This window comes from Eptatretus burgeri, chromosome 11 (genome assembly GCF_056783735.1).
Source record: "Eptatretus burgeri isolate ZD-2024b chromosome 11, Ebu_testis_v1, whole genome shotgun sequence".
NCBI classification, from domain to species: domain Eukaryota; kingdom Metazoa; phylum Chordata; class Myxini; order Myxiniformes; family Myxinidae; genus Eptatretus; species Eptatretus burgeri.
In genome coordinates this window covers 27,989,725-28,000,530 of record NC_140971.1, presented here as the reverse complement: position 1 = coordinate 28,000,530, position 10,806 = coordinate 27,989,725, and the positions used below count along the sequence as shown (strand labels likewise).

Here is a 10,806-nt window from a genome sequence, read left to right as displayed (position 1 = left end):
AGGGTAATTCATGAACGTGTCACTAGGATCGATGTTAAACAGGAATACCGTCTGCCAGCATTCGTGTGGACATTGAAGATTCAATGGTATCCTTCACGGAGAATAGGCGAGCTATCGCTGGTACCATGATGAAATGCCAAATGCCTGCCCTAACCAGCAGAGGGCATCCATCAGTGGTACAGCTGCACCCTCAGCCAATGAAGCGACCCACAGCGTTGTGCTGCATAAAAACGAAGCACCTTGCAAACCTTTAGATATCTCTTCCTCTCACTTATCTTATGACCAGAGACATCACCGTTGCTCAGGGAGGAAGGGGGAGGGGGTGTCGCATGAGGCGGGGGGGGGGGATAGGTGAAGGAGGGGCGATACGAGTACACGAAGAAGGTGCTTCCAACTCCCACATCAATCTTGTGCATATTACCTCATCAGGATGTCTAGGAGTGGGGTACAGGTGTCAAAGCAGCTAGTGGTACATTTCACGAGTTGAAAATAGACTATAACCAGTTTCCTTTATGATAATGCTTGCACAGCTGCCATAAACAATGCATGGTGGTTATACCTGGCTTCAAGACAAGAGTTCCTTCTATTTAAAAAATGAGAGGTGCAGACAAGATAACAACGAAATTCAAGCTGTACATGGAGATTTTTAATGGAGATGCTTTACCTAATCAATGCAAATTCATAAACATCTGCACTCATATATTACATTTTCCTTTGACCTCACCAACAACCACCTGAAGTTTTATCAGCTAAATTCCATGTATCTACATTCCATATACAAACTCAATAAATCATACCACACTCCATTACACTTGCCCCCATATAAGTCAACCCTATAGTAGACTATGACATGGCAAACAAAAAACATTAAAATGAATTTTAAATATAAAGTTATATAATGAAAAAAAAACCAACCACTAGTCTTGGACTAGTTGTTATCTAATTCATACAACTTTTTGTACACCCCTCATGTAAATAAGTTATTAAAATCTTCCAGTAATTACTTAAATTAATATTCACACTAACACTAATAAACTTGCAACACCTCACATCACGTTGTTGCAAAGAATAGTCTTTAAATGTTGAAAAGGAAAATTCACCTGTCTCGTTCACATGACAATCACACCGCCTGTCGGCAGGAAGTTGAGAATGACGCATCATACATAGACCTCGAGAGAGAAAAGGGCCCCCAAATCTGCCACTCAAAGATGTGTTGGGAAGGCAATTGGGAAGGAATATTTCTGAAGAACACAAGTACATTTCTTTTGAAACTACTCTATAAGGACACCAAACAAGCCAATTTCTCCAACTTTGGTAAAGCATCAACTTTGGTAATGCTACATCAAAATTGGGCCAAATATATTCACAAGTTTTCTTTCCCATCATACATGCCACGAGTTTCCTCACACAAGTAGACTTTGGGGCAAAGGCTCACTACAAATAATTGGAGTCAACGTCATCGAAGACCAAGGATGCAGGTCCCCGAAAGCCTCCGGCTCAAAACGCATACGCGGCTACTTTTTCACTCTTCCCCTTGCAATAATTTTGAAGTTTTCCCTCCATATGCTAAATTCTCCTCCCCAGTCTATTTTTCGCTTCCTCATTTTCTACTCAGAATTCTCCTCTAACTTTTCCCCTTTTCACTCAATTCCAACCTCTCACTTGATGCCCCATTCAGCACCACTCAACTCCTCTGCTGTGTTCAATTCTGATGCAGTTGCTCAAAACCTCCTGTCTTTACTGTTTTTGTTTTTCAAACTCTATTTCTAAATTTTTCATCCATTCTTCCACTATACCAAATTGCTCCATTAAATATCTAAAATCAATTATGCATTTACATTTTCAATGCGTACTAACACAAACTTTTACTAAATCATATCAGTACTCACGTAAACAATCTGGGCTTTCCTCAATTAGTGATTTTGTTGCATCTCGGCTCTCAACACTCTCTTTCAGCTTTCATAGCGTGATGATTTTGGTGCATTTCCACTTTCACACTCTCCGTATCACCTTTTATAGCTTCCACAAATGCAAAGAAATCATTCAATCAAGGTCAGAAATTAAGAATTCCATCTCCATCAACCAGTATTCCTGCTGGCTTGATGTCTGCTTTTCCTCGTTGAAACTCCAGACCACATTAAAAGAAAAATACCTTGCATTAAGCCAGCATGATTCAAAAAAATTGTGCGTGGATTGAAATCCCACTCTAAAACAGCAATTTAACACGAACAAAAAATTATCACGTGGAATTAAATTCCACACAACTAAGACCACTTTGCCGTGAACCCACTAATTTAAAAAAAAACTATGCCATTTGGTCGGGGTGAGGGTAAGACACAAATTCTCTCGATGTAAATGTGCATCCAAGTAGGCGATAGTGCCACTTGGTAGATGAAATACGCTAATTCTCTGCATGAAAATCACAGACATCATAGAAGTGGGGGAATTAACCAGTCTGTCATGATGGATTTTTTGTGAATATGTTTAAATTGTACATTTGTGGAAACGTCAAGCATCAATTTAAACAAAAAGAAAATCAGAAGTTCTTGCAAATCCAAGCAGATAGAGTTAGATTTAATATTTTAAAAGCAACCACAGAGCAGCATTCAGGAAAGCAAGACAAGCAGCTGTCAGAAAGATAGAGGCAGACATAACCAGAACAAAGATATGAAATGACAATAAAATATTCTAATGGAATCATACAGGAGCACAAGTGTGCATCTCTTCCACCATGGAGCACAAACTCTCTTTACAACAAAATAGCTAGCTGAATATTTACTCGATAACATATTCAGCTATCAAACAGTAACATCACTTGTAACCTTAATCCAGAAAGATTCACAATACACTTGTAAAATAACATCAGCCGGATGGAGTAAATTTGTAGACATCAGGATGGGTGCGCAATATTTACGGTGTTTGCATTTAAAAGAGTCTAGCTAGAACCCATGTCAGCCTTGCTGAGAGCTATGGCGAGGGCAAGGTCAGCATGTTCCTGTTGCCGGAGTCGAGCACGTCGCTCGGTCTCAGCACGTGTGCTTTCTCTGCGTGCCCAGGCAATCTGTGCTGCCTCGTTGCCAAGCTGTGAGAGGAGTTACGGAAAGAGAGACACAAAGACAGGCAAGTGGGGATCAGCAAAAATAAACGGACAGCCTCGTTGAATAGTCCTTTGCCATCAAGGGAGTCAGTATGGCAAAAAAAAGGCTGTAAAAAGAAAAGAAAATCAGTCTTTCATCATTGTTTCTACAATCGATATGTTTTCATTTTGTAAAATGAGGGTGACTGAAAAAGTGTGATAGTACTAAGGAGTCATTGAAATTTTATTTTTTCACACCATTTTTATGGATGTTGACAAGATACTTGATAAGATGTAAAAACAAATATAAAAACTTTTCTGATTTCAGACTGACGTAGATCGACATGCCGTACACACATTATGGTGGAAATACAACGTACAATGTTTCACAAGGGCTATGATCAAAGTTACCAAAATACACCAATGGTGAAGCTTCCCTACCCCATTTTAAGTGTTTCAGTAGCAGCCCTGAAAATTAGGCTGTTTTTTCTCAAGGAATCAAAACTATTCCAGGTAATAAAATTATTTCCAGCACTAGGGGATACATTTAACTTTCTATAGTTGAACTTTGCTTGCAGAGCCACTCAGAGGCATTGAAGAGTGACTGGGTGAAAATAAATGAGATCGATATAGAAATGGAAAATAAAATAACTATCACAAGGCACAACCATAACAACATACAAGAGTGTGGAAGCACTTTATGACTTAAGTGTAGAATTACTTTGGATGTGAAAGTTACCGGTGAAGGACATCATTCCTTACAGCCTCATTCAACAAAAACCTCATGCACCCAAAATGCTCTTCAAGACGGATATCTTTGACAGGTGAGCATCCTAATCATTGCAAAAGCTTTGAAGCCAATCTTGAGCAAATTTCAACACGCTTGATGTTTTTGTTGACCAGAAATTTTATAATCATTCATTGTTCCACCCTCTTTGGCATCTCACTTACTACCATCTTGATTTTCAGCATGTGCATCAAAGCCAGAAAATTGTTGTGAAGCAGTTTTTATAAGTCAAGAAATATTGGTTGTAAAGTAAAGCAGGAAATAAGCGATTGATTTAATTATTCATACTGGTTTCAATACACTAATAAAGAAATATCCCCTCGAAAATTATTAATTTACTTGCACTACTCTGTCTTTACAAAACAGAAATCCAGTTCAAATTTGAACAACCCTCACATAGAGCAGTTGTAGAAAGTCCAAGTTTTGTTGAATTTTGTCTCACATTTGCTATGATGCAAGATTGCCGAAAGAAAATATCAGAATGGTTCAATTATTATGATCAGGAGGATATTCAAAGGCTAGGATGACCATTAAAAAAGTGGTCCAAAAGTCTTATCATTGTATTTTTTCTCAGAAGGGCTTGTGCACATTTAATTTAGATAAGAACATTAAGAGACATCATGCAGCATACTTCTACATGAACTCCAAGACGTTAGGAGATGTGGGACACATCAATATCGTCTCCGGGATTTGAATCCCAGAATCATGAGCTTATGTGCTCAGATGGGAATAAAAAAGGCCAACTCTGAAGGATGCTCTTTATTTTTGCATTCTGCATTAACCCTTAATAATTTGACTTATGAAATCAAGAAGGGGTGAAAACAGACAACAAAATAAATGAAGGTTTTTCATAATGGGTGTTTGTTTGAGAAGCATTATGCAAGATGCAAATTGCTAATCAGAGAACGATGGTGGCTTGGTGTTGTTGTGCACGTGCTAGGATGCAAGACACCAACCAAGCCCAGGTCTGGAGCTTTGGGTGGAGGGGCAAATGGTTCACTGCTGAAAGGGTCAGTGGAGGCTGGACGTCTAGTGGGAGGAGAATGGCCTGGAATAGAGAGGGAGGTTTGTTAAAGCAAAGTTACAACACACCCAAACAATACAAAACAATACAATATGAAGCAACTTTAATAAATCACTTTACCAGTGGAGACAGGGGGTCTTGGGCGTGGTGGGGCGCTACGTTTAGGGGGCAACATTGGACCCTTTGGCACAAAAGGATCATCTGAAAATGTCCCTGAAGAATCACCAACACGAGGTTCAGCACTGGAGGGCTAAAGAAGGGATGAAAAGTGTGGATGGATGGTGAAAACAGATACTTGGAAACTTCAAAATAACCGCAGCTAATCTACACGTACTACTGCCTTTTGTCCAGTTCAAATTTGAACTACTTGATCAACTTACGGTACTTATCTTCTCTGTAATAACTCCTTTTTTTTCTTCTTTTTTTACAACAAACTACCTCTTAAATCTAACTCTCTTTCTTGTCACTTTGCAGATTTCAAGCATCAGCAATATATATACAAAGATCAGGGAACAACACACTTTGCACATGTAACATGTCTACTCTCTATTGGTATTTAATTCAGTTCTGCACTTAAAGAATCTGCAGGTGACAGTCAATTTCAGTAACATCTGGCTGAAGCTCTGAAACCCACTGGCCAGCTAGTTTCCCTACAATGTTATGATATGCAATTGGTATGGCTGAGATTTAGAAAAAAAAAAAACATTGCATATCGTTACCCTCATAAGAAAAGTGCCGAAACTTCATCAACGAATAAAATGACTTCAGCACTTTTGTTATGAGGGTGACGATATGTCTAATAACGTTCTTTACTGCCTTTGTTTTCTCTAATCACTTCATATTCACCGAATGTTTCATGCTCAATCAAATTTTCATTAAGTAGCCAAGCAACGCCGCTCGCTGCAAGGTCGAGCTCCGCCATTCGCCGCACAATTGAGCTATGCTACTCTCTGCAAGGTCGAGCTACGCCACTCACCACATGGTTAAGCTATGCTACTCTCTGCATGGTCGAGCTATGCCACTCGCTGCATGGTCGAGCGATGCCACTTGCTGCATGGTCAAGCGATGCCAACTCGCTGCAAGGTCGAGCCATGCCACTCGCTGCAAGGTTGAGTTATGCCACTCGCTGCATGGTCGAGCTACGCTACTCTCTGCAAGGTCAAGCTACGCCACTCGCCAAATGGTTGAGCTACGCTACTCGCTGCATGGTCAAGCGATGCCAACTCTCCTCAAGGTGGAGTGATGCCAGCTCTCCGCAAGGTCGAGCGATGCCACTCGCTGCATAGTCAAGCTATGCCACTCGCTACATGGTCGAGCTATGCTACCTGTGTATTATTACACAACTTAGTGAAATGCTTTGGGGGGGGGGAACAGCACCATTTAGCTGAAAACTATTTTGGCAGTCCAAAATTGTTTTAATGGTGTAACCCTTCACATCTTACCCGCTGAGTTTCTGTAAACGAGGAGAAAGGATCAAGACTCAGCATGGATTTACCTGAAAGAGCAGGGCACACAAAGGTAAAAGTGTGCATTTACCCTCTTCTACGTTTTAAAATAATTAAAACTTCTCCTTTAACAAAAACTCAAGTATTAGCTCCATAATTATTCAACAGTGGGAAGAATGATAACACAACAGATGGAAGATCAATGACAAAGGCGGTATCAGCGGATGAGGACATGAAATTAGATGGACAGGTATGGCAAGGGAGTATTGGTTTTTATAACAAAATGCCAAACTGACAATGGAGAGTTATGTTTGCAATCTTCAGCAATTCCTTACCAGTTTTCTGCTTCACACCACCAGGAGCAAATGGATCGGCAAAAGGGAGGTCACTCTACATAGGGCAAAGGTCAAATAAAAAGTATTTGTAACAACTGTGCTTGTTTGTAACAACCTGATAATTAATCTGCAAAAATGAAATTGTAAAACTTTTTTTTCTGACAACGGCAATTTTCATGTAAAGTGCAATTCTTCTTCTTGTAATAATTATTTCTTTCTTTAACAGCCACAATTATTCCCACGTTCTTGTGGGGATGGCCAGGGGGAAGTTTTTGGCCGAAGTCTTTCACGAACTGGCTCGCCAGGCTTGATGTTTGGCAAAGTAGTGAGGACAGGAATTTGCAATTTCTTAATGAGGCCAATGATAGCTCGCCTACTCATCATGAAGGATATCATGGGATCTTTAACGTCCGCAAACTAATGCTGGCAGACGGGAGGGCCAGTTTAATGTTCATCTGAGGGACGGGCACACCCATTGACGAATTACTCTGCTAACACCGGGATGACAGTTTATAGTTGGGCCGAGATTGCTAAAAAGTGAGTGCTCATACCTCTCGGCCATTCTGCCAGCCCGAAGGAACAATGTTGTTTGTAAATATGTTGGGAAATTGAAACGACAGTAAACAAATAGACATGGGGCTCATGGATAAATCCAATTTATGCTTGTCAAACACATGGATTGCCAGGTTCATGGATGTGGCCACAGAACTTTACAAATATTATCTGAGAAATAGATCTGTAACATGAAGAACCCGAAAGCAACATTGACAAATACAATGGAAATGTCCAAACAAACCTTGTTTCCAGTGTTGTTGAAAGGATCTGATCCCAATGAAGGGAAGAGATCGACCCCTGAATTTCCAAATGGATCAACTCCAGCCTTCCCAAAAGGATCTGAACCAGGTTTTGAAAACGGATCCTTCTTGACAAAAGCATCTGATCCAGATACAGAGAATGAATCTGTACCAGGTTTCCCAAAGAAGTCTTCACCAGATTTCCCAAAGGAATTTGTGCTCGGCTTCGGAAATGGATCAGCTGCTTTAAAAGGATCCTCACCAAATGGATCTTTTGAAAAACCTGAAACCAAAGGCAGAACAATGAATAATGAACTGTACTGGAAATATATATATATATATATATATATATATATATATATATATATATATTTGCGGTTTTGTAAAACCGGCACTCCTCCGAGACAATGGCACACAACATACAGCAATCCCAAGGCAGTTATTTAATTTGTATGTGTTTAGTTAGTCCTTTCCATATGTTGAGTGGGTAAATGAAAAAGATGCGTTGCGTATGGCTTTTAGTTAGGTCTCTCCTCTATTCTTTCTCATACTTCATTCCTTTACTTTATTTTAGTTTTTACACAAGCCACAAGCACGCATGCAGAACAGTAACGGTTCCAGGAATGCAGAGAGCAGCAAGGTTCCTTTGTTGTACACACGCCGATTTCCATTCCAACTGCATGCCAAAATCCAACTGCCACCTCACCTTAAACCCTCATTATGCTCACCACAACATTACAATGCTCACCGTAACCACTCCACATGTCTCCTAAAAATCCCCACAACAACCTATGTCCATGCCTTCACCACAAACGCCACAGCTACGAACACCTCCTCCAATCTCTACACCGTAATGCCACCTTTACAACCACCTCTCCCAATCTCTTCACTATGAATGCCACAACGCTTCTCTTACCTCTCGACAACTGCTATCTATCCCTTGGACGCTCACCACAATCTCAAAAGATGCCAAGATACCGAGGGAACGAGAGTCAAGGTGTAACTTGAAGCGCAAGCATGCGCTGGGGTTCATTTGAAGACATAACGATAGCACTGGAATTTCCCTAAATAACCACGTTTAAATGGAGTCCAGCGCACGTTCAAGGCCAGAGAGCGCTTCTGATAACCCTCGCCCCCTGATAATCTTGGAGCTCCGACGCATGGCCTGTCATAAAGTCAAATGAGGCCATTTTCGATTCCGAGGCCTGGTGTGGCTACGGCGTGGGGCGGGGCGACTGCTATGCACCAATGGGGGAGCTCTGCAACGCCTACAGTATCGTTTGATCCAATGTTTAGCTCCTCCCTCACTCGTGGGCCATAAAAGAAGCAATTCCGCTTACAATCGGCAGATATCACCAGACTCCAGCAGAGGCAGACTTCGGCAGACTAGGCAGGCTTCATTGCACTTCTCCAGGCGGCCGGACAAAAGCTCTCCAGCGCCAAGCGAATAATGGCACAAGTCAGCGTGGCCGAACAAAGAATCGGAGTGGATCAAGCGATGATTAGAATGGGTCAGGACCCTCCCTGTTTCATTGATGCTCAGTTTGGCTGCATCCAGCAGCCACCATTTACACTTACAGACCCTTACACGATTCCGTTAAGGTCTTTTTCGACGCTGCAGAAAAAGCTGCAGAAAAAGCGATCTCTCCCATCTATCTTTCATCCACTGTGGATGCACAAGAGCAATCGGCGAGGGCAAGTCCCGAACAACCATTCCTTTTCGAGTGATCTTACTGACTCGCACCTCTCACACTTTCCTCTTACACCATGCCGCACGGCAAGCTGCACTACACTCGTACCTCTCACACCAGACACCTTCACTTTTCCTCCCTCCTCCCCCTTCCTAAGCATTTGGGTTGCACCGGTCCACCGACTGCACCAGGTACCAAGAAGTCGCAAGTCCTCAACTGCCTCATCTCTTTGGGCTGTCTCTAAGTTTCCTCAGTTGTGTATGTGTGGTGGCACCTGTCATGTACAGTGTAATTTAAGATTGTATAACTTTATTCAGGGTAAATCTGCACTGTCTACTTTTGTTGCACCCACAAATTCCTTACTTTCCCCTGCTGTACATCTTGTGAATAAACCCATACTGTGCCACATAACTTTCTTTGCTTTGTTAAAATAAGTGTGCCAGTTATAAATATACCAGGCTCAGTTTTGTCTTTTCCTCCATTGGTCGAGCATTGTCCGCACCTTAGCAAAGCCAGGAAGTTAACCCCAAAATATGCTTATTAGCCAGTGCGTACTTAGCAGCTCAGCTCAGCTGCACCTGATACGGTAAATAACGTAAGTGCGCATCGAGGAAGCGATTCCCTGATAATAGTTAGGGAATTTTAGCAAATTGTATTGACCATCTGTGAAAAAATTGCTTACCAAAAATTTCTTCACCAACGTATTCATCTAGGTGTCTACTAAGACCTATCAATTAGTGCAAACCCAAATCCTTGTGGAAAATTCTGGGGAGCCAATCAAAGTTCGGGTGCTCAGAGGGCCTGAGCGAAAAAAAAAAATCGGAAAAATTAACTTTTGCCAATATTGACTTGTGGGATGTCTAACTTGGGGTTTTTTGGGGTGCTGAATTGATTCCAACCATTAGATTTGAAGAAAAATGAATCCCTGGCCATAAAATATTGATATGATACATTTTTAGATATCTCAGACTGTGTTTTGCGGTAATTTGGCTCAATTGAATTCAGATTCAGGAAACTCTATCCAAGTTCACTTTGTACGGCAACCATGTAGTCAGGTTCTCAGACCATGAATGGTCCGGCACATGGACCGACATCACGATAGAAACCACACTCATGCGTGAGGCAAAATCCTCCAGTGGTCTAAACAGAGGCCGCTTTCGGAATGAGTCTTCTCATAAGTCTTGGGTTCAGACTCTGAACCACTTCTCGTTCATTCACCAAGAGCTAGAAAGAAGCATGGTCAAATGTGGGGTACCTGTCCACACCGACATTAAAAGAGCCCAAATGAAGAGAGATAACGATGCTGTCAACACCATAGTTGGGTGGTTGGAGGAAGTCAACCCTTTCGATGCCACATGGGACAAGAAGACTCTGGTGTCCTTCTCAACTGGGTTCAGCAGCACTCCCGAAGACCAAGTCAACGCTGATCAAGCAGAAGAAGTTGGCAGAGCCATACAGGCTAAGATGGATGGGAAAACTGTTGTGGATGCAATGGTAACCAAACACAAGGTCAAATCACTTGCAAGCCTCAGATCTGGAGCCAAAGTCAATGGCGAGAAGCTGGTCATTGACTCACTGAAGCTATTCAACCACCTCATTGTCATCAGTGAGCGTGAAGTCAAGACCAAAGAAGCTCTGCGCTTTGAGTTGACGC

General features: G+C 41.7%; 1 protein-coding gene across 6 annotated transcripts in view; it reads right to left on the bottom strand.

The window, feature by feature from the left end:
• Window positions 1-624: 624 nt before the first annotated feature.
• Window positions 625-10,806, bottom strand: part of LOC147016741 (uncharacterized) — a 134,082-nt gene continuing 123,900 nt past the window's right edge. For all 6 annotated transcript variants that reach the window (XM_085845666.1, XM_085845670.1, XM_085845667.1 and 3 more), the window contains 6 exons: window positions 7,464-7,744; window positions 6,668-6,722; window positions 6,330-6,382; window positions 5,008-5,137; window positions 4,820-4,911; window positions 625-3,082 (listed from right to left, as the gene is read on the bottom strand). In XM_085845666.1, coding sequence (XP_085701792.1) covers window positions 2,936-3,082; window positions 4,820-4,911; window positions 5,008-5,137; window positions 6,330-6,382; window positions 6,668-6,722; window positions 7,464-7,744 — 758 coding nt within the window. In that variant the 3' untranslated portion in view covers window positions 625-2,935. The remainder of the gene's footprint in view (window positions 3,083-4,819; window positions 4,912-5,007; window positions 5,138-6,329; window positions 6,383-6,667; window positions 6,723-7,463; window positions 7,745-10,806) is intronic.